We start from the raw sequence: 27746 nt of genomic DNA, 5'->3' as shown, positions 1-27746 counted from the left end.
TTATCCCCCATGCTGTTTAGTATCGACATGAAACCACCAAGTTGGGCTATCCACAATTTGGGACTATGTTGTCAGCAATATGCTGATGACACACAGCTCTACTTCTCCTTTGCATCTGCAGGTGAGGCAGTTGAAGTGCTGAACCAGTGCCTTGCCTGGTAATGGGACTGGATGAGAGCCAGCAAACTGGAGCTCAATCCAGATAAGACTAAGCCACTGTTAATGGGTGGTTCCCTAGAGCGAATGAATGGGAAGTTGCCTGTTCTTGACGGGATCACATTCCCTCTGAAGGAGTGTGTACATAGCTTGGGGGTACTCCTGGATCCATTGCTTTCACTTGAGGCTCAGGTGGCCTCGGTGCTGCAGAGTTCCTTCCCTCAGCTTTGACTGGTGGCCCAGCTGTGCCCCTATCTGGACAGGGATAGCTTCGCTTCTGCTGCCTGTGCTTTGGCAATCTCCAGTGTAGATTACGACAATGCATTGTACATGTGGCTGCTTCTGAAGGTGATTTGGAAACTTCAGCTGGTGTAGAAATTGGCGGCCACATTGCTCAGTTAGTTGCCAGGCCCAATTCAAAGTGCTGGTTTGGACCTATAAAGCCTTAAATGGCTCAGTACTGCTCTGTGGTCCAAACCACTGAGCCTCTTGGGCTTGCCAATCAGAAGGTTGGCGGTGTGAATCCCCGTGACAGGGTGAGCTCCCATTGCTCTCTCCAGGCTCCTGCCAACCTAGCAGTTTGAAAGCACACCAGTGCAAGTAGATAAATAGGTACCGCTACAGCGGGAAGATAAACGGCATTTCCGTGCACTCTGGTTTCTGTCACGGTGTTCTATTGCTCCAGAAGCGGCTTAGTCATGCTGGCCACGTGACCCGGAAAGCTGTCTGTGGACAAACGCCTGCTCCCTCGGCCTGAAAAGCAAGATGAGCGCCGCAACCCCATAGTCGCCTTTGACTGGACCAGGGGTCCTTTACCTTTTTATCTTTTACCTGAAGGTCTGAGCCAGGCCTTCAAATCATCATCCAAGGTCCTTCTTCATGTGCTTCTTCCACAAGAGGTCTAGAGGGTGGCAACACGAAAATGGACCTTTTCTGCCATGGCTCTCTGTGGAATGCTCTCCTGGTGCCTTCGCTACATATCTTTATGCTCCAGGCAAAAATGTTCCTCTATAACCAGGCCTTTGACTAATTAAACAATCTGGACTTTCAGTTGTGTTTATGAGAGGGAGTTGTTGGTGATGGTGGTTGTTGTATGTATTTTGTGTTTGCATTCTGTAGTGTTGTGCTATGAACCGGCCTGTGATATTCGGTTAATGGGTGGTATATGAATTTAATAAATAACCATAATAACCACAATATCTTAACAGATTAAAGTCTTAAGCATTGGATACCAAAGTGTACTTAATGGGTAAATAGTCGGATATTTCAAAGAGGTTACTGTAGCACAGGGCTGGCTCGCCTGTGGTCCTTCAGAGATAGCTGGATTCAAACTTGCATCATCCATGATTGTTGATTAGGCTGGTTGGAATTGACAGGAGTTGGAATTCAGCAACCTCTGGAGGACCACAAGTTAGTTATCCTTGCTGTAGCAGCCTGGGTCTTGATCATGTGGGAACCGAATGGGAAGTTACCACATTATTAAGAGTGTGACTCCTGTGAATTGAGTTTAATGTTGTGTACATTGGTTTGAGATTTATGTTAGTAGATAGCTGCCTAATACACAATAAAATCTTTAAGAACAGTTACTAAATTATTATCCTTTCCCCTCCATTTTATAGATAATTGACCCTAAAATGCCTCGTGTTGCTGGTCATCACAATGGTGTTACAATACCAGTGCCACCCCTTGATGTGTTGAAAATTGGAGAACAAATGCAGACCAAATCGGATGAGAAGCTTTTCTTGGTTTTATTTTTTGACAATAAAAGGAGCTGGTATGTAAACTTCTTTCTCAAGTGAAAAAGTCCTGCATATTTTAACTGTAAGGGCAGCTGAAAATGTGATAAATTGGGTTCCACAGCTCCTTATTTGCTCAGAAATGGAATTTTGCAGAAGGAGAGAAAAACGTTACTTGCGTGATCCAAATAATTTTAGGAAGCATAAAAGCTCTAGCTTCTGAAAAACCTGATCCCTCCTATAGTAACTGTGTTTAGACATCATGATAAACCATAGTTTATTTTGAAAGGAATAAGGCTGTGCTAGCCTTGGGCTTAAAGGCTTCCTCTTTCCCTCTTCCAGCGCAGAAGCGAAGCTTAACTTGAACTTTATTTGAAACGAGCCACCTTCATGATTCATGGTTTGAAGTTGGCTTGTTTTAAACCATACTTAAGAGTAACCATGGTTTTTTCAGGTTCAGATGTAATGATCAGCTACAGTGAACCAGAAACTGAATTGAAAGCTTCAGAACTTCTCAATAGCAACACCAGAGGAAAATTGGGAGCATGCAAGCACAAGATTTGTGCAGGCACGTTCCTGCCATGATGAACTATGATTTATTGTGACGTCCAGTCGTAATCAAAGGCCTTATTTGCACATATCACAATGCCAAGCCAAGTTTGAACAAGTACACACTGAGTGCATTGAGTGAAAATTGGAACCATTTTGCTCTGGTCTTGCTGTGAGTTAAAGCCATAGTTTGACTTAGTGTTATCTGGGCTTTTGTTCCTCCAAGCAAAGCATGTCCTGTGGCCAAGGTTCATCTAATTGATTTACCAGTCATGGCATATCTGGGACAGATAAACCACAAGCTCGGGTTCAGATGTAACACTACATCTGGTACGCAAGCTGAGACCCTACCTCCCCACAAACTGTCTTGCCAGAGTGGTGCATGCTCTAGTTATCTGCCGCTTGGACTGCTGCAATGCACTCTACATGGGGGTACCTTTGAAGGTGACCTGGAAACTACAACTAATCCAGAATGCGGCAGCTAGACTGGTGACTGGGAGTGGCCGCCAAGACCGTATAACACCGGTCTTGAAAGTTCTATATTGGCTCCCAGTACATTTCTGAGCACAATTAAAAGTGTTGGTGCTGACCTTTAAAGCCCTAAACAGCCTTGGTCCAGTATACCTGAAGGAGCGTCTCCACCCCCATCGTTCAGCCTGGACACTGAGGTCCAGCTCCGAGGGCTTTCTGGTGGTTCCCTCACTGTGAGGTTACAGGGAACCTTCTCGGTAGTGGCGCCTCCCTTCCACTAGATGTCAAGGAAAAAAACAACTGACTTTTAGAAGACATCTGAAGGCAGCCCTGTTTAGGGAAGTTCTTAATGTTTGATGTTTCATCGTGTTTTTAATATCCTGTTGGGAGCCGCCCAGAGTGGCTGGGGAAACCCAGCCAGATGGGTGGGGTATAAATTATTATTATTACAACAACAACCATGTGGCAGTGTGGCAGGAGCAAATCTGCCTCTATCATTCACGTGTAGCCATAACTTGGCTTAGCGTTGCATATGAATTTATCCTTTGCAGACTCTGGTGTAATGTTTGTCATTGTTAGCCTCTGATCCTGTTCAGTATCCATCCTGATTGTGTATTTAGACCTTCGGCTGAGAAATGATGAAAGTGCCATCTCATACCAGTGCCGCGTTTTTAAGAAGTAATCTTGTTAGCCTGCTTGATAATGTGGTCCTCATTGAAATGGCCTTGGTTGTCTGAAAAATAAAGTGCAGGCATAATACCGATGTTCTTGACTGCTGCACATCTTTTCCATGGACCACAGTTTTAAAATCGCTTCCTTAGAGAATTTGTCCATTATGAGATTTGTATGAAATTTTGGTTTACTTCCCTGTTTGAAGACCACTTGGGGCTGGTGGTAATGTATGGTTTTAAACATTGGACTCAAACATTTTTATTCCACCATGCCTTTTTAGCTTTTCATTATTCCGATTAATCTGTAAATGTAGGTTTCTTCTATTTCCAAAAGTTATCCTTGAAATTTTTAATCCTTGCAATGGAAGTTGGTTTTAATTTTCTGTTGTAAACTGCTGTGAGCATTGGTTTCGAGCGGAAAGGAGGACTTAAAACAAAACAAAATTTGCATGAGAACCAGGGTATTTTTTAATTTTCCAAAGTGGTGATAAGTATCTGAGATGTTGACTTATCCTCTTCCAGGCAATGGCTTCCAAAATCCAAAATGATTCCGCTTGGGATTGATGAAACAATAGACAAGTTAAAAATGATGGAAGGTCGGAACTCAAGTATTCGCAAAGCCGTAAGGGTTGCTTTTGATCGTGCTATGAACCATCTCAGTAGAGTCCGCGGAGAACCAGTCAGTGACTTCAGTGATATTGACTAACATAGGTGCAGCCAAGGCACACAAAAAACCACCCTGTATAGAGATCTACAAATTAACTTCTTCGTCTACAAGAATGTATTGAAGACACAACTTCGTAATCATTGATCCAGTGGCAGGGTTCTGCAGCAGATCCTCTGAATCACCATTGCCATATTGATTTAAAGATTTTTTTTATCATTGTGTTGCTGTTTGGAGGATTTTTCCACTAAAATATCTTGTTCATAGTGTTCATAAAGTGTACATATATGTATATTCAACTCTTAACTTATTCTGATTTTAGATGTACCTTTTTATTTCTTTTATTTTGGCTGGGAAAGGGATAGATTGTCATTTCCATTTCTTTCCGCATTTTTTTTTAATTAAAAAAATAAAACTTCAGCGCCACCTTCCAGCTTAAGGTGCTAGGTGTTTCTTGAAGTAAATAACATCAGATAGATTTGGCTAAATCATATATTATGATATGGTGCTGCTTATGAAACTTGTATGTGATCTGTAGCTTTTTACAAGACCTCTGAATGTTTGATTTTGCATAAATCAATTAATCTTTGCACAAAGTACCACATAGTTAAGATGTAAATTTACAACAGCAAATGTGTATTTTAAGAGAAGAAATTACATTATTTTGGAGGGTACTTTGTGAGAAAGACAACAGAAGTAAAAAAAAAAAATTATGCTATGTACATCACTTGAAAAATCACCAAAAACACTCCATTGTTGCCCAAAATATCACTTTAGAAATTATTTGTGTTTTACACACAACCGGCTTAAAGCCTGTGAGTACATTATTTCTTGCAAACCATATCTCATCTATCTCCCCTGGATTTTATGTGCCTCCCTGTGTTATATTTATTGTAGAAAATGTATTACTTTGCTTTATAAAGAGAAATAAATGAGAAAGTATATTGATATACATTTTTATATAGGCACATAAGACAATTTGCTTTGGGAGAAAAAGCTGTCTTGGAAATGGTTGTACAAAATAACTTGATGGGTTGTGCGTCATTTGACCTTTTTTTGTAACTTGTAATCTTTCTTTCAAAGGGGATTTATGTAACTTTTAATTTTAGAACACTTTGGTAGCAATAGAAACTTTGGATACATTTTTGTATGGTACATGTGATGTATATAGAATTAGTACTTTATTTTTATTTCGAAGAATTAAAGCATTACATTTAGGGAAGGAAAATGATAGGGTGGGTTTCGAGTAATAACTTTTATATTAAAAAATAAAGTAAAACTATTGATTGTTGTAGCTACTTTATTTCTATGTTCACTGGAATACTGAATTTGTAACAATGGAAATGGCAAGTATGTTTTCAATGTGATTTATAATGACTACACTATTTATAAGTGCACTGCGGTGGACTCTTCAGTGATAACTTAAATGCTGTACCGAGATATATAATATGCAACACCAAATAATGCATATGAATGCACGAAATATTTATGCCCAGCTTCTTTTTTTTAAAATGGGTTAGCAAAGATGGCAAAGCCAATACTTTTAAAGTCTTTTTAAACAATTTCATTGAATAGCGTTCTTCATTGTAAAACCTGCTTGGATTTTTATTTTAAAGCTACAACCAATTTTGGAATAGTTTCTAATGTTTTTTATTATCTATGGTTTGTAATACCCCCTTAGAAGCTTGAAATAAACTTCCTTTCTCAAGTGATACTTTTGTCATGCATTTGGCCCCTTAGAATGTCTACATGAGAGCCAGAATCGCCTAACCACTTTCTCATAACGGAGATCACTACAAATGCTATACAAAGGATTCGGTTTTGCACCGAGCTGCATTTTGAGCCACCTAACCGCTCACGGATCTCATATGCAGCAATATTTGTGATCGCTAAGGAACACTTCTAGGATCTCGAAAGATTAGCTTCTCTGTGTTTGCGTTACAAGAAGAACTCTGCAGGGGCACTTAACATAATGTCTGAGCAGCCCAAAGAAAATTGAAGTTGCGGTAGCTTAAATGTGAGGACTGCAAAACTACGTAAACTCTGATGTCACCGCTGGACAAAAGGATGTGCATTTGGGGCTGATTGGAAAAATAGCTCCTGTACTTTTGCCCAGTTGATTTTTCACTAGGCATGCTATAAATGGCAGTAGGGCATAGGGCAGGTCACATAACCAAAAGAGGTCTGCACTGGAAATGTATCTTCACATCAGTAGTTCCTTCAATGTGCATCTTCTAAGATCTGTAAGTACCTTGTATAATTTTTGGGTTGCCATTTGCAGGAGTTCCAATAAGATTGGAACATTTGAGAGTTTGTTGAAAGTGCTGGAGATGATGGAATGTGGCTTAAGGAACAGAAACATGGGTCACAAAGGTGAGAGTTGATCCCTTTGACCTGTCAGGAAAGAGAAGTTGTACAGTGCAGTGACTTCTGGCCTGCGTGACTCGATTCTTGTTTTCTCAGAAAGGAAGCAAGCGAGTGAATGTGTGCTTTGAGCTGCTTAAGCTTCTACAAGACCTGCTAGAAAGTTAGGGTGCTTTCTCTGAACACCGAGTAAACTGGCAAAAATGTATAAATCCAAATCAAATAAGTGTTGGAAATGTAAAGAGAAGGAAGGTTCCTTTTATCATATGTGGTGGTTTTGCGGTAAGGTTAAGGCTTACTGGGAAGTCCTGTGGACATGAGCTCTGTAAGCTCCATTGCAGAAGGGCAGGGTATAAATCATGGGTATGCAAACTATGGCCCGGGGGCCAGATCCAGCCCAATCGCCTTCTAAATCCGGCCCACAGATGGTCCAGGAATCGGCATGTTTTTACATGAGTAGAATGTCTTTTATTTAAAATGCATCTCTGAGTTATTTGTGGGGCCTGCCTGGTGTTTTTACATGAGTAGAATGTCTGCTTTTATTTAAAATGCATTTCTGGGTTATTTGTGGGGCATAGAAATTCGTTCATTTCCCCCCCTCCAAAATATAGTCTGGCCCCACACAAGAACTGAGGGACAGTGGACCAGCCCCCTGCTGAAAAAGTTTGCTGACCCCTGGTATAAATGCAGCGTGAAGGCTTCATCTGAGATGCACCTTGTCTTGGTTCATAAAAATCTCAAGAAATTAAGGAGCTCCTCATGTACCTGAAGAGGGTACACAGGCAGGGGAGGAGCACAGTAGTTCCGCTCTCCACTCATTGGAGGGCGTTTGTATAAAGGAGGGAACCTCTTTGAGGCTCCCAACGTGGCACCAAACCTTGAGATATCTCATAATTATGCATCTGCGAGCACATCAATATGGAGGGGATTAATTCAAAAGCCATGCGGCTGAGGGTGGCCACAGTGTCAGTGTGAAAATAGGGTTGCAATTCTTGGTGAGAACTTCAACTCCATTAGCCAGATTGGCTGGGATTGAGGGAAGCTGGAGTCCAAAAACCATCTGAAGCAGGCACCCCCAAACTCAGCCCTCCAGATGTTTTGGGACTACAACTCCCATCATCCCTAGCTAACAGGTCCAGTGGTCAGGGGTGATGGGAATTGTAGTCCCAAAACATCTGGAGGGCTGAGTTTGGGGATGTCTGAAGGGTCATACAGATGGAAATTTTGGGACCATAGCTGAGAGAGTACAGGCATACCTCTTGTTGCATTTGCTTCACATTGAGGCTTTTCTGGTTGCGGACATGGCAAACCCAGAAGTGTATACTTCCGGGTTGCGTCGCATGCGCAGAAGCGTTCTGCATGCTTTGTGCATGCACAGAAGCGCTCTGTTGCGCAGAAGCACCACTCTAGTTGCAGACTTTTCAGGGTGCGAACGGCACCCCAGAACGGATCGTGTCCACAACTAGAAGTACCACTGTACAAGACTCCATTGCCTCAGTGGGAACAAGCTACCCATTCAAACTTAGTAGTATAAGACTGAATCAGATAAGTGCTGGAGATGCAATGAGGTCGAGGGTATGTTCTTTCATATGTGGTGGACCTGAAAAAGGGTAACAGAGTATTGGGAAATAATGTATAATGAATTGGAAAAAATGTTTAAAAGCACCTTTCCCTAAAAAACCCCAGAGTCCTTTTAGCTGGGGATAATTCAGATGGAAATTCCCAGGTGTCAAAAAAGGTTATTTATGTATGCTACTACGGCTGCCCGTGTTTTGTTAGCCCAAAAATGGAAAAAGAGCAAGGTCCCAACCAAAGAAGAATGACAGCTTAAACTGATGGAATATGTGTAGCTTGCACACCTAGCATATAGAATAAGAGAACAAGAAGAACATATGTTTAAAGAAGATTGGAAAATGTTTATTGAATATATGGGGGAAAATTGTGTACTTTTGAAAACGTGGGCAGCATTAAGATAAATTCAACATGTCAAATAAGTTTTGATGGAAGCCATAATGGATTACTGAATGGTTTAGTTTATATAAAATATGCAGGAATTTATGCTATGGAAAGAAGAAATGAAGTCATGGATATTTTAAGGTTGTATAAATGAATACTCTAAATGGTAAAACAGAAAATTTAATAATTTTTTTTTAAAGGAAACAGGCTACCCAAACATTGCTTGTTACTTACCATATTTTTTGCTCTATAAGACACACTTTTTCCCTCCTAAAAAGTAAGGGGAAATGTGTGTGCGTCTTATGGAGTGAATGCAGGCTGCGAAGCTATCCCATAAGCCAGAACAGCAAGAGGGATCGCTGTTTTCGCTGTGCAGCAATCCTTCTGGCTGTTCTGGCTTCTGGGATAGCAACGCAAAGCCTCTTCATGGCAGCGGGAAGAACACTCCCCCTGCCCTGAAGAGGCTTCGCGCGGCTGTTCGATCCCTGGCTTCTGGGATTCAGTGCGTCTTATGGAGCGAAAAATACAGTAATTTGATAGGGGTGAGAATACCATGTTTGATAAACCAGGGGGCGAGGGGAGTAGACTAGAAGTGTAAGGAACACCCTACTTGCTGAGATCTAGCAGCTTGAAAATTTTAACACCTATATGTTTTGTTCATGTGCGTACACAGCCAGACACACACAATCTGCTTTACGACATAAGGCAAAAGATCAGAGATGCGCTCGGACAATGGATTTGAAAGTTAAATGGGGATGCAGACAATCCTACACGATTCTCAGCTATTATCTTGTAGCCAGGACTCGCCCTCCTTTCTCCCCACCGAAAGGAAGGCTAGCACTACAGAACTGGGGTCTCCCATGAATTCTACTTTCTAAAGCAAAATATTCACCTACTGTAATGTTTCCTCAGTAAATCTAAGCCTTGGGTAGGCAAACTAAGGCCTAGGGGCCGGATCCGGCCCAATTGCCTTCTAAATCCGGCCCACGGGCAGTCCAGGAATCAGCATGTTTTTACATAAGTAGAATGTCTTTTATTTAAAATACATCTCTGGGTTATTTGTGGGGCATAGGAATTCATACATATTTTTCAAAATATAGTCTGGCCCCCCACAAGGTCTGAGGGACAGTTGACCCGCCCCCTGCTGAAAAAGTTTGCTGACCCCTGATCTAAGCCTTTTAATTTAAAGGTTTTACATCCTTTTAAGGGCATTCTGCCGCAGTAAAAGGTAGCTCTCAATATTGGATATCCTTTTTTTAAAAAAAGCCAACAACACGCTTTGCACTGGACAGTTGAGCTCCTGTTAAAAAGGGGAAGGTTTTTTCCCCAGCAAGAAAATAAACCTGTCATAATTCTCCTTAGGCATCTGGGTATTTGCACTAAATGAACACGTAATCCATCAATGTGAAGTGCTAAAACCCCTTAAAGACCATTATGCTAATTTAATGCTGTCGCTTGATTAATCCCTTGGTCTAAAACAGCAGAAGCTCAAAAATGAAAAAGGAAAAAATGGTTGGGGGAAAATAAGAGAGCGTTACTACTTTTTAACATGATGGAACAAGGGGTTTGGCAGTGGATCATTTTTACAGTCTGCTTAGTGAACTTTTAACACAATAAACGTACACATTCTGCGCACAGGAAAAGACCAACTTGGATGATAAGACAATGAATAATAATAATAAGAAGAATAAGAATAATAATATAAAAATCCCTACTGGAGAGAGTTGGAATTTCCATTTACAATGGCAGCTTTCCCATCAATTTTTACTAAAATTTAATCTCTTTCCACTTTTTGTGCTTAGCAGAGTACCAGGGTTCAGCTGCCTCTTGAGCGCTGGGGCACGGAAGTTTAAAATCATTTCCCCACTTATCAATGATGGCTTTTTCTGTTATTTTTCTATTAATGTACTTTTTTTTTTTTTTTAAAAGCAACACGTTGAAAATATTTCCTATAAATGGTTCATAGACATGAAACAATACCTGGATAGGATAGTAAAAGCCATCGTTTCTGTCAGTTGTGCCGGCAATGTGATTTTGCCATTAGCTTTTCAAACTGGTTTTCTTCAAAATAGGCAGTTCATTTAACCGTCGTGAGTAGATCTGATATGTTCTGCCTGCCTATCGTGAATAATAGCTTTTTAAAAAAGTTTTCCTCTTCCTGCTGCCAAAGTAGTAATTAAAGCATGTTAAGAGACCAATCCAGAGGGACGCGGGTGGCGCTGTGGGTTAAACCACCGAGCCTAGGGCTTGCCGATCAGAAGGTCGGCGGTTCGAATCCCCGCAACAGGGTGAGCTGTGGTTTAACCGCTGAGCCTCTTTGGCTTGTCAATCAGAAGATTGGCAATTTGAATCCCTACGACGGGGTGAGCGCCTGTGGCTCTGTCCCAACTTCTGCCAACCTAGCAGTTAGAAAGCACACCTGTGCAAGTAGATAAATAGGTACCGCTGTGGTGGGAAGGTAAACAGCGTTTCCGTGCACTCTAGTTTCTGTCATGGTGTCCCATTGCGCCAGAAGTGGTTTAGTCATGCTGGCCAGATGACCCGGAAAGCTGTCTGTGAACAAATGCTGGCCCCCATGGCCATAAAATAGAGATGAGCTGAGAGTTGTTAGGAGTCACTGGGAACTGGGACTGGCTGGGAATTGTAGCTTTGTGAGGGGAATAGGAGTCTTCCAGCAATTCTCAGGACCCATAACAAAGGGCAGTTCCCAGTTTTGTTTCCTTCCCGAGGGAACCACACCTGAGTAAGAGCTGTCCCTTGAACCTCCACTCCTCTCTGAGATATGGACTGACCACAGATCAAATGCTGCAGGGGTAGTTGATGTGTCACCCTCAGGATATTATCGGACTACAACTCCCATCAGCCCCAGGTGGCATGGTCCACGGACAGGCATAATGGATTCTGTAGTCCAACAACCCCTGCAGGGTTGGCCATCCCTGGAATACAGAGTGAGTTCAGGCTCCAGTCACATAAGTCCATTGCTTTCAGTGGGTGTACTCTGTGTATGACTTGGGTTAGGTATCACCCACCAATCTCTACACACAAAAGCACACATATCATTGTGGTGAAAGCATCTTCTTCATTGGCAAACTTGTTGCCGAGTAAGATTGTCTTCCATGAATATGGTCTTAATGACGTGTTCAGAAGTGAGTGCGGAGGCCAATTCTGGATCCACACGTCCATCCACAGTGGGGACATAGGTTTCCGGGTGGGAGTTGATCACGATGAGGGTTTGCCAAGCATGCCTTCCTCTTAGCACATTTCTCCCTTGTGTCCTGAGTTTGAGTTTTCTCAAAGTCCACGACAGCTTTGGTAAAGGCTGTTCTCCAACTGGAGCGCTCGCAGGCCAGTGTTTCCCAGTTGTCGGTGTTTATGCTACATTTTTAAAAAGATTTGCCTTGAGAGAGTCTTTAAACCTCTTGTTGACCACCAGCATGACACTTTCCATTTTTTAAGTTCGGAATAGAGTAGTTGCTTTGGAAGATGATGATTAGGCACCCGCACAACATGACCGGTCTAACAAAGTTGACGTTGAAGAATCATTGCTTTGACACTGGTGATCTTTGCTTCTTCCAGTACACTGCCATTAGTTCACCTGTCTTCCCAAGTGATGTGTAAAAATTTTCGGAGACACCGTTGATGGAATCTTTCAAGGAGTTGGAGATGGTGTTTATAAGTGGTCCATGTTTCACAAGCATACAATAAGGTTGGTAGTACAATAGCTTTGTAAACAAGCATTTTGGTAATACACACATCACTGCGGTAAAAACATACAGGGAACTCAAGTTATACAGCTGCAAATAAAAGTTTTTTAATGCAATGTACACATGGGACACTAGATGGCGAGAGTGAGCCACGCCAAATCCAATGTGTTTTTCAAAATGTTTTTTAGAAAAGCATTTTAGCAGCGTTTTTCTATACATGTGTAGATCCCACCGGAATTTCTTGCGGGAAAAATTAAGGAACTGAATGAGGTTTTTTTAGTCTTCAGGACCTTCCCTCCAGATTCTTATTACACGCTCCTTCATTTTTTTAAATGCAAACGAGACTGCCTTCAGTCCGAGACTGGTTACCTTGCATGCCAAAAAGTCCACCATTTCATCTGAAATGCATGTCAGTATTTTTGGTAAACAGACACTATGGATCTCAACAATGAGCAGGGCCACCTGTCTGGAATTAAAGAGAAAATCCTTGAGGTCTTGTTTTTGGCCAGGAGGCAACATTAACCACCTGGCTATGCATATGTCTAAGCGCACTTGCGGGACTAGGTCTGTGTGATCTTCATGTCTTTTTAGATTTATTTTAACAAACAGCATGCAGTGCTAAAACAAAAACTGCCCATTTAGCATTGCCCGTAGAAATGACTATGGACTTGGCAGGTATTGTGGAATTTATTGTGTGTGCACCTCCGGCGTGTGAGGGGGGCGGCTAGGACAGGAGTGAATGAACAAGCTGAGTTTTATCTGTGTTTTTGAAGTTTAGTGGTGTAAAAAAACAACAACGGGGTGACGTTTTAAATGTGGCACCCTCACAAAATATCGTGGCACAGGCAGTACGGCAGACCCTCCAAGTGTCCCTATTTTCCAGAGACATCCCTGATTTAGAGAAGCCATCCCGGTTTCTTATTTGATTCCGGAATTTCCCACTTTCCCTTAGGATGTCTCTATTTCCATTGGAGAAATGTTGGAGGGTATGGAGTTATCTGATCCCCAAGCTGTCTAAAGGCAATCCTGTATAGGGAAGCTTTTTAAATGTTTTATGTTTTTATGTATGTTGGAAGCCACCCTGAGTGGCTGGGACAACCCAGTAAGATGTGTGGGGTATAAATAGTAAAATTATCAATTTTGGAACAGGACCTCCCTATTTTCATCGGAGAAATGTTGGAGGGTATGGTATCTGCCCCTGTGTACACTTTGCCCAGCCTAGGTGCAGGTTTCAAACTACTCGGCTTACTGTGGGTCCAAACTAGAATTCAGGACACAGACAAATAAGCAAATGATATGACCTCTTTTGGTGACAAACTACTTGGAGCCTTCTGCCAGTCAGTCAAGAATGACTTTCTCCAGGAATTTTCAAGATAGGATCAGAAGATACCAAGTAAAGATACCAAGGCGAAACCTAAATAATAAAGTTTTCCACCTCACATTTTTATGGGCTTTGCATCTTTTTAGTGATGCTCTCTCTAAATTATTTCAATACCTTAGCAATGGATTTGGGTCGCTCTGATTTTTCTTGGTAAAGGCCGTGAAACCTATAGCCCCAAACTGGATTTTCTATATTTGTTGGCTGGAGGAGGGCAAATGAGGACGAGTCATCTCATCCAACCTTCTCCAAGTCTTTCTGGAGAAATTACCTGTCATTTCCCTAGCACGTTCCTGAGGACAGCAACCTGTCATTTTTTTTATTTCTTATTTTGCTTTGTTATCTAAAGTTCCCTGTACACCGATGGCTCTCTATAATGAATGCATGACTGAATGAGCAAATGAAAGATGGCGGCAGCAAGTTGTCAATTGGCAATGACAACTGTGAGAAACAAGCAAACAAGCAAACAAGCAAGCAAACAAACAAACAGATAGCATTCTAGGAAAGAAATGAGGATTGATAGGAACTCATGAATGTTGCTGTCAGGGAACTGCCATCGGAGCCAAGAGTGGAGGTAAGGCTCCCCAACGATGCAGGAGAAGGGACCAGCAGGGAGAGAGAGAACACTTCCTTTGGGGAAGGAAATCGGCGTGACACCAGGAAGAAAGGGGAGCAGGGAAGGACTTCGGAGAGATGGCTCCAAGACTCTTCCGCAGAGACCAGCGGGGAGAGCCCAGGACCTCCGCTGGCCACGCCTACTCTGCGCAGAAGACTTCCACGCAGGGAAGCTAGGCGGAGACTTGGCGTCAAGCAGCTTTTATGTTGGAAGAAGTTCAGGAAACACCCACTGACGGATTCTGCCAGTGACTGACACAGCCACGGAGAAAGGGCTGTCCAGCCAGGGAAAGGTTTAGCCAGACAACGTTGCCTAGAGCACCAGCCCACTTACGCACGAGCAACCCCAATTCCCTTTACAGTTGCCTTAGGAATGTCGCAGGCAGCAAACGGCCCGTTTCCTTGAAAAATAATAAATGGACACAAATCTAACATTGGAAATGGCTATATCTAAAGACGAGTGGGAAAACTCTTCAACTACCCAGGATACTCTGTAAGTGACCTTAAAATGGCCATACCTGAAGAAAGGAAATGTAGTGTGAAACTGCTGACTTACATTTCAATATGTTCCATGCTATTGTTTGAAGATTAAGACGAGGCAAATTATTTTTGTCACGCTAGATGTGTGAATTGAGTCACCAGTGCCATACCCTCCAACATTGCTCCAATAAAAATAGGGATGATGATGATGATGATGATTATATCCTGCCTGTCTGACTGGATTGTGCCAGCCACTCTGGGTGGCTTCCAACATATATAAAAACATAATAAAACATTAAACATTTAAAAACTTCCCTATAAAGGGCTGCCTTCAGATGTCTTCTAAATGTTCTCTAGTTACTTATCTCCTTGGCTTGGGGGTTGCATAACTCCAGACCCTCCAACATTTCTCAGGAATATTCTAGTGAAAAGCAGGACATTGTGGGATCAAATCAGAAACTGGGGCGGCTTCTGTAAATCTGGGACTGTCCCTGGAAAATAGGGACACTTGGAGGGTCTGCAGCAAGCTGCCTCAGGGCAATATGGCACCCTGAGGGAGGACAAAATATGCTTTAAATGTATGATGCAACAGTCAGTGAGAAAGAGGAGGATTGGTTTGAGAAGATATTGAATTATTTGGGTAGGTTTGAACAATTTGAGGCAATTAAAATGTTAAAAGTTAAATAAACCTTGTGGAGGGAGGAGTGTTAATGTATATAGAATTGTACATATGGTTGATTTGAATATGTTATTACAGTGGTACCTCAGGTTAAGTACTTAATTCGTTCCGGAGATCCATACTTAACCTGAAACCGTTCTTAACCTGAAGCACCACTTTAGCTAATGGGGCCTCCTGCTGCTGCCGCGCCGCCGGAGCCCGATTTCTGTTCTCATCCTGAAGCAAAGTTCTTAACCTGAAGCACTACCGGTATTTCTGGGTTAGCAGAGTCTGTAACCTGAAGCATATGTAACCTGAGGTACCACTGTATTGGTTATGTATATCCAATCTATCAGTTGCCTGGGAAGTTTCACTGTTTTGGTTGCTGGTAAAAAAATATTTTAAAAAATAAAAAATAAAACATGTATGATACAACAGTGCCTAAGTCTGTGTAGACAAGAGGGTTCACCCTAAAAATTCTCCATTCATTTCTGTTGATGGCCACAAAGAGGAAATAAAACCCTACCTCCCTTCTCTTTGCATTCTGGTGCCTTATTCTTCCAGGTTACCACATCCTGTTTGCTGCAGAAGATGCTCTTTTGTACTGTGGGACGGTTGTTGTTTTGCTCACAGATCTGCCGCCTTTCAGGGTGGAAGAGCTTTCAAACCGTGACGTTTGTGTCCCCTTTCCTGTAACCCGCGCTAATAATGTCGATAGCGATTAAGGGTCCCTTTCTTCGAGTGCTTTGCGATCCTCAAGGTCTCCTTCGAAAGCTGTGTTCTTAATTGTACAAGGAAGGAGCTGCCCAGGCGGCGGAGGCCGAGGAAACGTGAAACAATACTCTTGGCTTTTTATCTTGCAGATAAAATAGATTTCTTGATAGCTGATGACAGAGCGGGGAGTACGGCTCAGGCAGCTGTCTGCATAATGAACCTGCATCCTCCAGATGTGCCCTTCTCTGGCGAAGATCTGATTGCCGGAGAAGGGAGCCAAGCCCCAGAGATCAGACCAAAGGAAGGAGAAGCTTTCAGAGCAGTTTTTGAAATGCCGTGGCAAAGGGAGGAAGGCGAGGTTGTGTAGGTGCCATGCTAATGAAGGCCTTTGCCAGCCTGGTACCCTATAGATGCTATGGCTCTCATTTGCCCCAGCAAGCACGGCTGATGGGTGATGCCGTCCAAAACATCTGGCCAGCAAAGGGATTCCTGCAGTGTTAAAAACTTAGATATATCAGCAGGGCCGGATTTAGGTTTGATGAGGCCCTTAGCTACTGAAGGTAATGGCAGGGGTGTCTTATCCATAGAGCCTAGTGGTGTGGGGCGCCAGGGCGCCATGTTTTGGAGGGTGACAGGGAAGAGGCGGAGACTGCACGCGGCGCCTCCTGGCACCAGCTCGCCGCCCTTCCCTGCCTCAGCCATGCCGTGCCAAAGCAGCGCCGTGCCCGGAGTCTCCGTCTGCCATGGCCACCGCGGCACGAAGCAGCCAGCTGAGCTGGGAGGCACTGCATCCAGCCTCTGAGTGCCAGTGTGGTGTAGTGGTTAAGAACGGTGGACTCGTAATCTGGTGAATCGGGTTTGCATCCCCGTTCCTCCACTTACAGCTGCTGGGTGACCTTGGGCTAGTCACACTTCTCTGAAGTCTCTCAGCCTCAATCACCTCACAGTGTGTTTGTTGTGGGGGAGGAAGGGAAAGGAGATTGTTGGCCGCTTTGAGACTCCTTAGGGTAGTAATAAAGCGGGATACCAAACAGATAAGTGCTGGAGATGCAATGAGGTCGAGGGTATGTTCTTTCATATGTGGTGGACCTGAAAAAGGGTAAAAGAGTATTGGGAAATAATGTATAATGAATTGGAAAACATGTTTAAAAGCACCTTTCCCTAAAAAAACCCCAGAGTCCTTTTAGCTGGGGATAATTCAGATGGAAATTCCCAGGTGTCAAAAAAGGTTATTTATGTATGCTACTACGGCTGTTTGAATATATTTAAGGATTGTATGAAATGTATGTTTGTATGCTTGTATATTCGCAATATGTGTGTATTTATAATAATAAATAAATAAAATATTATTTTTAAAAAAGAAAGATGGAGCTTCTACAGGACTATGCCAGCAGGGGAAAGGATGTTCTTATGCTCGTATCCTGCATAAATAAAGGTTCTTCTTGTTCCTTGAAAAAAAGAAAAAAAGAAACTCAGATAAATGATCTAATTGTGATCCCGATGGGGTGCCATCGCAGCTGCCCCCACCCCCGTGCTGGGCACCATGCCCCTGCAGGCGGTGTGCCCTGCCCCGCCCTTGCCTGCTCTCCGTCCCTGACTTTCATCCATTTACTGTATTTATTTTTCCCTATTTGAACTATAAAATGGTGATTTTCTTGAGTCAAAATGGGAGTTGTTCTTGTTTAGTTGTTCAGTCATGTCCGACTCTTCATGACCCCATGGACCAGAGCACGCCAGGCACTCCTGTCTTCCACTGCCTCCTGCAGTTTGGTCAAACTCATGCTGGTAGCTTCGAGAACACTGTCCAACCATCTCGTCCTCTGTCGTCCCCTTCTCCTTGTGCCCTCCATCTTTCCCAACATCAGGGTCTTTTCCAGGGAGTCTTCTCTTCTCATGAGGTGGCCAAAGTACTGGAGCCTCAGCTTCAGGATCTGTCCTTCCAGTGAGCACTCAGGGCTGATTTCCTTAAGAATGGAGAGGTTTGATCTTCTTGCAGTCCATGGGACTCTCAAGAGTCTCCTCCAGCACCATAATTCAAAAGCATCAATTCTTTGGCGATCAGCCTTCTTTATGGTCCAGCTTTCACTTCCATACATCACTACTGGGAAAACCATAGCTTTTACTATATGGACATTTGTCAGCAAGATGATGTCTCTGCTTTTTAAGATGCTGTCTAGGTTTGTCATTGCTTTTCTCCCAAGAAGCAGGCGTCTTTTAATTTCGTGACTGCTCTCACCATCTGCAGTGATCATGGAGCCCAAGAAAGTAAAATCTCTCACTGCCTCCATTTCTTCCCCTTCTATTTGCCAGGAGGTGATGGGCCCAGTGGCCATGATCTTCATTTTTTTGTGAGTACCTACCCCTAAACAATTTTTTTTAGAAAAAAGCAGCGTGTCTGTGTGTGTGTGTGTGTGTGTGTGTGTGTGTGTGTAACCAGTTACCCCAAGAGGTTATGGGCTTCCTCTCTGATTATAACAAAAAAAAAATTTTCCTTCCAGTAGCACCTTAAAGACCAACTAAGTTAGTTCTTGGTATGAGCTTTTGTGTGCATGCACACTTCTTCAGATACCATACCAGGTATCTGAAGAAGTGTGCATGCACACGAAAGCTCATACCAAGAACTAACTTAGTTGGTCTTTAAGGTGCTACTGGAAGGAAAAAAAATTTTTTGTTTTGACTATGGCAGACCAACACGGCTACCTATCTGTAACTGTCTGATTATCTTCAAGATGAGGCTGGGCAACTAGGAATGGTCCAGCTCTGGGTTTTCAGCATCAAAAAGGGAGCTAGACTAAATCCTGGGCCACATAGGTAGACTGGCCTCCACCCACCTGATGCAACTGCGATGTCAGGTGACCCATTTTTCCTTTGCAGTGTAAGAAAAGCCAAACCTAGCCAAATTGTGCGTGAAGCTGCCACCGGTCAGGCCTGCTGTATGATCCACTAGACCAGGGGTAGGCAACCTAAGGCCCAGGGGCCGGATGCGCCCCAATCGCCTTCTCAATCCGGCCCATGGACGGTCCTGGAATCAGCATGTTTTTACATGAGTAGAATGTGTCCTTTTATTTAAAACGCATCTCTGGGTTATTTGTGGGGCATAGGAATTCGTTCATATTTTTTTTCAAAATATAGTCTGCCCCCCCCCATGGTCTGAGGGACAGTGGACTGGCCCATGACTGAAAAAGGTTGCTGACCCCTGCACTAGACCCTCTCTAACTCTCTAACAGACTCTCTTCTTCCACCTCAAGCCCTTGGCACTAGTAACATGCCTTCCAAGTGCCTTGGGATCAAAAATGACATCCTGCTTTTTCTCGTGGGACCTTGGTGGCCGTTTTGGGTGCTGTGATCTCTAGCGCTGTTACCCCCCCCAAAGCACTTTTTCCTGGGCGAAAGCAAGGCTCGGGTCATGTGACTCATCCGAGAATGCGTCCCAGAAGACACACACCTCCGAATCTGGGCTGGGAAAAGTTAATAAAGATGTAAATGTTGCTTCTGAGCATATGCTGAATGCCGCAAACTGCTACAGAAGAACCACAGTGCATTTGGGATTCAATCTCAAGGAGAGACTGTCCCAGCTGCTTTTTGGAAATCAACCTCCAGTTTTCAAGACTGGGAACATCATTGGCTGAAAAGGTCTGCTAGATGAGCTTCCTGGGAAAATAGGAGTTATGGGTTTCAATGGGGACTTGCAGAACTTCTAACGGGCAATCCCCATCAACATGATTTTCAAATAAACTTCTTCATAAAATAAAACACATTACAGCCTTTCAAATAACTGTACATTACTGGGGGGGGGGGAACACACCAGAATTATTGCTCTGAATTAGTGGGTTGTTGTCTATTGAGACAGCACCCCCTTTCTCCAATCAAGTTCGTACTGAAAAGATTTAATTAAATTTTTATGTGTAAATTTACAAACCATTAAATTAAATTAAACTATAAAAATGCTCCTTGTGACTGGGAATGATCGCAGCTGTAAAATATTTATTAGAGGCTTTATTAATTTTGGGGTGGGGTGGGGGGTTAAGGTGTAAAGTATAATGATTTCTCTGATGTTTAGGGAGTTCCTAGCATCCTTACACCTTTCTGAAGGCTTCATTACAGAAGTGAGTCTGCCTCCCGTATTCCTAAACTGAATCAAGCGCAACACACAAAGTGTAGTATAGGATTTGTCTCTTTATCACCAAGCCATAGGAATAAAATCATTTCACGAATGGCATGAAGAATGTCCACTAGATGGCAGCATGAGATTGACAGAACACAGCAGTCCATTTATTTGAGACGTCTGATGCCTGTTTATGTGGAGACTGAAATTTGTCAGATATTTGACTTTAGATTGTAGCAAGCACAATCTCAGTTTTTGGGATAGAATCTCTTTCAGTGTACTTTCCGCCCCCAAACCAGAGTCCTTTCTGTTGGGGATAATTCAGACTGAAATTCCCAGGTGTCAAAAAAAGGTTATTTATGTATGCCACTATGGCGGCTTGTGTTTTGTTAGCCCCAAAATGGAAAATGAGCGAAGTCCCAGCTAAAGAAGAAATGACAATTTAAACTGATGGAATATGCACAACTCGCAGACTTAACATATAGAATAAGAGAACAAGAAGAACATACTTTTATTGGAAAACATTTATTGAATATTTGGGAAATAATTGTATACAGCTGAAAACGCTGGCAGCGTTCAGATAAATTCAAAGGTGTAAACAAATTTTGATGGCTGCAATAACAGAATACAAAATGGTATAGTTTTTGTAAAATATGCCAGGGATTTATGACATGTAAAATGAACCATGGAAAGAGAAGAAGGGAAGTCACTGATATCTTAAGGATGTAAAATGAATATTTTAAATTGTGAAACAGAAGATTTACTAGAATTTATATCTAAGTAGAATCTCTCTACAAAGGTCCGTATAGTTAAAGCTATGGTTTTCCCAGTAGTGATGTATGGAAGTGAGAGCTGAACCATAAAGAAGGCTGATCGCCGAAGAATTGATGCTTTTGAATTCTGGTGCTAGAGGAGACTCTTGAGAGTCCCACGGACTGCAAGAAGATCCAACCTCTCCATTCTTAAGGAAATCAGCCCTGAACGCTCACTGGAAGGACAGATCCTGAAGCTGAGGCTCCAATACTTTGGCCACCTCAGGAGAAGAGAAGACTCCCTGGAAAAGACCCTGATGTTGGGAAAGATGGAGGGCACAAGGAGGAGGGGACGACAGAGGACGAGATGGTTGGACAGTGTTCTCGAAGCTACCAGCATGAGTTTGACCAAACTGCGGGAGGCAGTGGAAGACAGGAGTGCCTGGCGTGCTCTGGTCCATGGGGTCACGAAGAGTTGGACATGACTAAATGACTAAACAACAACAACAACAACAACAACAACAACAACAAAGAATCTCTCTCAGCTGGGACCTTCTTTCCGTTCCTCTAAGGACATCTTTATCAATTTTATTAATAATTTTATTAATAATTTTATTAGTTTCCTTGCATTTATATCCCACTTTCCTTCCATCATGGAACTCATGATGGCATACGTGGGGGAGGGATGGGGTCTCCCGTCCAGGCACCTACCAGATCTGGACCTTCTTAACTTCAGCAAAGTGCTGGTCTTCTGAGCTTTCAACCCATACACTGAGCATCACCTCCTCCAAGGATGGTGAATAAATATGAGGTTATCACTAGTTTCAGGCATGATGGAAACATATAATGTGAACACTTTAAGTGTCCCCTTTTTCCCAGGGATACTCCCTGATTTTCAGAAGCCGTCCCGGTTTCTGATTTGATCCTGAAATGTCCCACTTTTCCTTAGGATGTCCCTATTTTCACTGGAGAAACGTCAGAGGGTATTGGAGCTATCCAATCCCCGAGCTGTCTAAAGGCAATCTTGTACAGTGGTACCTCGGGTTAAGAACTTAATTCGTTCTGGAGGTCTGTTCTTAACCTGAAACTGTTCTTAACCTGAAGCACCACTTTAGCTAATGGGGCCTCCCGCTGCCGCTGCACAATTTCTGTTCACATCCTGAAGCAAAGTTCTTAACCTGAAGCACTATTTCTGGGTTAGCGGAGTCTGTAACCTGAAGCGTATGTAACCTGATGTGTATGTAACCTGAGGTACCACTATATAGGGAAGTTTTTGTGTTTTTTAAAAAGCTTTATGTTTTACAGCAGAACCTTGGTTTTCGAACGTAATCCGTTTTGGAACACCATTTGCAAACTGAAATGTTCAAAAACCAAAATTCAATATGGAAGCCTCAAAGCGGAAAAATTAATATGAAAACTAAAAGAAAAAAGAATTCCGAAAGAGGTAGGAAGAGCTGTGAACTTGAAGCATCCTTGAGCCAATCTCCTGGTGCCTGGTGCAGGATTAGCGATGATGCTACCTATTCAAAGAGTGTGGCTGCCTCCAGTACGCAAATATTATGAAGACAATTTAAATCTCAAGTGCTTCCTCGTTAAAAGAAATGAAATCTTGGAGCTCACACTCAGACACATATTCATACATAGCTTTTGCTGTCAGCTCGTGTCATCGTTCATTTGCGATCCGTTAAGGTGCCAACAAAACTCTCTGTGTTGGTTTTGCTGTAAAATACCAACACAGACATCCTTTTGGTAATGATCCCTAGCTTTGTCTAGGGAATCCTCATCTTCGTAAGGGTGAATTATATGTTACTTAACTTCTAGCCTTAAGGGAGTCAGGTGGCGCTGTGGTGTAAACCACTGAGCATAGGGCTTGCCAATCAGAAGGTCGGCTGTTTGAATCTCCGCGATGGCGTGAGCTCCTGTTGCTCGGTCCCTGCTCCTGCCAACCTAGCAGTTCAAAAGCATGTCAAAGTGCAAGCAGATAAATAGGTACCACTCTAGCGGGAAGGTAAACAGCGTTTCCGTGTGCTGCTCTGGTTCGCCAGAAGTGGCTTAGTCATGCTGGCCACATGACCCGGAAAGCTGTCTGTGGACAAACGCCAGCTCCCTCGGCCAGCGAAGCGAGATGAACACCACAACCCCAGAGTCATCCGCGACTGGACTTAACGGTCAGGGGTCCCTTTACCTTTTCATAGTGTTTCTATCACCCACACAAGCCCGGGTGTTCTCCGTTTGGAACAAAAGACTGAGGTGTCTATATGGACACTGCTTAAGCGATTCAGCTTCATGTAGACCACAGAGGGGCAATTTGATTTTTAAGGGGGGCAATTGGAGAATGAGTTATTAACAATTAATGGCCTTTTAGGCTTCCTCCACATGAATAGGAGTTCACTTTTTGAATGATAAGAATTATATTTCACCGGGGGGGGGCATCAGGATTTTAGAGATGCTTAGGTGGGGCATGGCCAAAAAAGGTTGGGAACCACTGGCTTCAGATTTCAGATTCTGAATGAGATCAACTGTCTCGGTCCAAAGTTGACCAACCTCCCCAAATCATCAGAGAAATCAAACTAATGGACGCCAAAGGAGGCATATGAAACCAAAATAGTCAGGTCTACTGGGACATATGTTGTGAAAGAGGGCTCACCCACAAAGAAGAGAGTTGAAAGGGACCCTGAGGATCATCTTGTCCTATATAGCTCTCGTAACTGGGGATCAAACCTGCAACCTTGGCATTATCTTCTTCTTCTTCGTTTGGCAATCTTAGCCAAGTAAGATTGTCTTCCATGAACACAGCCTTAACAGTGAGTCCGTAAGTGACTGTGGAGGCCAATTCTGGATCCACACGTCCTTCCACAGTGGAGACATAGGTTTCCGGGTGGGAGCTGATCATGGTGAGGGTTTGCCAAGCGTGCCTTCCTCTTAGCATGTTTCTTCCTTTTGTCCTGAGTTCAAGCGAAATATTCCATCAACGGTGTCTCCGAAAATTTTTACACATCATTTGGGAAGACAGGAGAACTAATGCCAGTGTACTGGAAGAAGCAAAGATCACCAGTGTCAAACCAATGATTCTTCAACATCAACATTGTTGGACTGGTCATGTTCTGCAGATGCCTGATTATTGTCTTCCAAAGAAACTACTCTATTCAAAATTTCAAAATGGAAAGCATAATGCTGGTGGTCAACAAAGTCTCTCTCAAGGCAAATCTTAAAAAATGTAGTATAAACACCAACAACTGGGAAACACTGGCTTGCAAGCACTCCAACTGGAGAACAGCCTTCACCAAAGGCATTATCAACTCCATGCCCTAACCAACAGAGCTATCTACTTGGATTGCACTTGTTCTTTTTATCACACATTTATGATGATTTGTGTTCATGATATCAGGGTGGTTGAGCACAATCCTGCTATCAATACTGTTCATACTATCCAGTATATCTGAAGGAGCGTCTCCACCCCCATCGTTCTACCTGGACACTGAGGTCCAGCACTGAGGGCCTTCTGGCGGTTCCCTCACTGTGAGAAGCCAAGTTACAGGGAACTAGGCAGAGGGCCTTCTTGATAGTGGCACCCGCCCTGTGGAACGCCCTCCCACCAGATGTCAAAGAAAACAACAACCACCAGACTTTTAGAACACATCTGAAGGCAGCCCTGTTTAGGGAAGCTTTTAATGTTTGATGTAATACAGTATTTTAATATTTTTTGGAAGCTGCCCAGAGTGGCTGGGGAGGCCGAGCCAGATGGGCGGGGTATAAATAATAAAACTGTTGTTGTTGTTGTTGTTATTATTATTATTATTATTATTATTATTATTATTATTATTATTATTATTCATGCCTGCAGAGGTTCTGCTTCATTTCCACTCAGTGCATGTCCCTCTCGCAGCTCCCTGCAGAGATCCTGCAACTTTTCATGCGGCAAATGTCCTGGGTTTCTTGTTGCCTTTGCTCCACTGTTGCTTTGCTATGGTGAACAAGTGCACCTCTAGATGGCAGTAATGCTTTAATATTCAGGAAAGCATCGCAGAACAACTAGTAACGTGGGTACTGTGTCGACAGTCCATGGTTAAATCTAGCAGGGACACGGGTAGCACTGTGGTCTAAAGCACTAAGCCTCTTGGGCTTGCAGATCAGAAGGTCGGCGGTTCGAATCCCTGCGACGGAGTGAGCTCCCGTTGCTCTGTCCCAGCTCCTGCCAACCTTGCAGTTTGAAAGCATGCCAGATAAATAGGTACTGCGGTGGTGGGAAGGTAAATGGTGTTTCCGTGCGCTCTGGTTTCCGTCATGGTGTTTTGTTGCACCAGAAGCGGGTTAGTCCTGCTGGCCACATGACCTGGAAAGCTGTCTGTGGACAAACACCGGTTCCGTTGGCCTGAAAGTGAGATGAGCGCCGCAACCCCATAGTCACCTTTGACTGGACTTAACCATCCAGTGGTCCTTTATCTTTACCTTAATGGGAGTTGTATTTCATTGAGTGGGGTTAGAATCATAGAGTTGTAAGAGACCCCATGGATCATCTATTCCAAAACCTTGCAATGCAGAAACATGCTCTGGTCCTTTACCTTTTTTTTTTTTACCTATAAATCTATAAAAAGCAGTGACATCACCTTGCCAACAAAGGTACCTATAGTTAAAGCTATGGTTTTCCCAGTAGTGATGTATGGAAGTGAGAGCTGGACCATAAAGAAGGTTGATCACCGAAGAATTGATGCTTTTGAATTATGGTGTTGGAGGAGACTCTTGAGAGTCCCATGAAGATCAGACCTATCTGTTCTGAAGGAAATCAGCCCTGAGTGCTCACTGGAAGGACAGATCCTGAAGCTGAGACTCCAATACTTTGGCCACCGCATGAGAAAAGAAGACTCCCTGGAAAAGATCCTGATGTTGGGAAAGATGGAGGGCACAAAGAGAAGGGGACGACAGAGGACGAGATGGTTGGACAGTGTTCTCGAAGCTACCAGCATGAGTTTGACCAAACTGTGGGAAGCAGTGGAAGACAGGAGTGCCTGGCATGCTCTGGTCCATGGGGTCACGAAGAGTCAGACACGACTAAAAGACCAAACAACAACAACAACATAAAACTACCACCAACACACTATAAGTTCATCAATTACTTATTGCAGAACACACCCACCAACAAATTCTAGTCTACTTCCTTCCCAACGAAGAGCTTTTATGCTCGCAAGACTAAATACTTTCCCCTCCGCAGTGACCACAGGTTGATACTCACAAAATCCTTATCAGGCCCACCTGTGTGCCTCTGATCAGGGAGTACCAGATTCACTGGACCATATTATTTTGGACTGCTCTTTGCACAGCAGACGCCACAAACAGATGCTGAGCAAGATGTTGGACCTGCAACCCACGGCTCCGAGAGAAAGCCAAATGAGGTTCCTCCTAGTGGATAGGGAGAAGGACATTACTGCCTCAGTGGTTTCCTTTTTAATCTCCATTTTACCCGAAAGGGTTCTTAATGAACCATCCCTCTAGGAAATAGACAAGGTGAAGCAGACCAAGTGACCCTCAACAGCCTCACTCCTGTCCCTTTTAAATTTATGCCAGTGATTTGATATGTTTTAACTTGTAATGCCAAAAAAGGTATTTGTATTGTATTGTAATTCTACTCTAGAGGGCCCCAGAGATATCGGATACTGAAGGAAGGGTAGACTGAATGAGACCCGTGGTCCATTGTCCTGGTGATGGCGCCACACCTATTTTTTGAGTACATTGGTACCTCGGGTTACAAACCCTTCAGGTTACAGACTCCGCTAACCTAGATGTAGTACCTCGGGTTAAGAACTTTACCTCAGGATGAGAACAGAAATTGTGCCGTGGCGGCACAGTGGCAGCGGGAGGCCCCATTATCTAAAGTGGTAACTCAGGTTAAGAACAGTTTCAGGTTAAGAACGGACCTCTGGAATGAATTAAGTTCTTAACCAGAGGTACCACTGTAAATACATTCATCTTAGGCAGTCACTTATGACATCAGAAAGCACATGGAACCGTCAGATTTCCCTGGGCAGGAAGGCAAGGGCAGCACTACTGTGATTTATGATCTGAATTTTGGGATATCCTTTCCTTTGCTCTGCTTTTCCTTTTCAGTTATGTTCTCTACCCAGCCAGCAGTAAAGAAGCCTGTTCGTTTGACTGCAGTTAAGAGTTAAGTTTGTTTATTCTGCAGTTGTTATGATGAGCAGAGCGGAATTAGGTGCTTTTTGCTGAAAAGCTATATTGTGAGCCTCCCTTTCAGGACGCTTTCTTGCCTGTTTATCAAGCATTACTAAAGGAAGTCTATTATCCAGTAAATATTGTACAACATTAAGGACACAATCTCACCGACTTCAACAAAGAAGCTATGCATATTGTTCTCAGCATCATTCTCTGTAAATTGAAATGTTGCATTGTAATATGCTCTTACCCTGTTTCTAAATCTTTTTCTTTTTTTTTGTATTGGTGTTGTGATAAATGCTTTTTTTGTTTTGTTTGAGAAATCAGGATCCACACTAGTTTTTAATGTCATAGTCATAACATAGCATAACATAACAGGTTGTTTTGCATTTTGTTCTACGTTTCCTTAACACCCGTTTTTCTAATGAAACAAACAACAACAAATATGCCTCATAATTAATTCCTGCTAACTTGACCTGTACACAACACATTGTGTTAGTTAGCACACTTTTTCTGCTTCTTTGGCGATCACTTGTAGCTGAGTAAGATTGCCTTCCATGAATATGGTCTTAATGGTGTGTCCATAAGCGAATGTGGAGGCCAAT

General features: G+C 43.1%; 1 protein-coding gene across 5 annotated transcripts in view; it reads left to right on the top strand.

The window, feature by feature from the left end:
- BRD1 (bromodomain containing 1) overlaps positions 1-5959 on the top strand; it is a 44456-nt gene extending 38497 nt beyond the window's left edge. For all 5 annotated transcript variants that reach the window (XR_014539382.1, XM_083574956.1, XM_083574959.1 and 2 more), the window contains 2 exons: positions 1776-1930; positions 4106-5959. Coding sequence is in view for 4 of the 5 variants with exons in the window: in XM_083574956.1 (XP_083431082.1) it covers positions 1776-1930; positions 4106-4289 (339 nt within the window). In the remaining variant the exon portion in view is untranslated. The remainder of the gene's footprint in view (positions 1-1775; positions 1931-4105) is intronic.
- Positions 5960-27746: the final 21787 nt, after the last annotated feature.

This window comes from Podarcis filfolensis, assembly GCF_964270895.1.
Source record: "Podarcis filfolensis genome assembly, chromosome: 10".
Classification (NCBI taxonomy): Eukaryota; Metazoa; Chordata; class Lepidosauria; order Squamata; family Lacertidae; genus Podarcis; species Podarcis filfolensis.
This window is presented reverse-complemented; position numbering and strand designations above follow the sequence as displayed.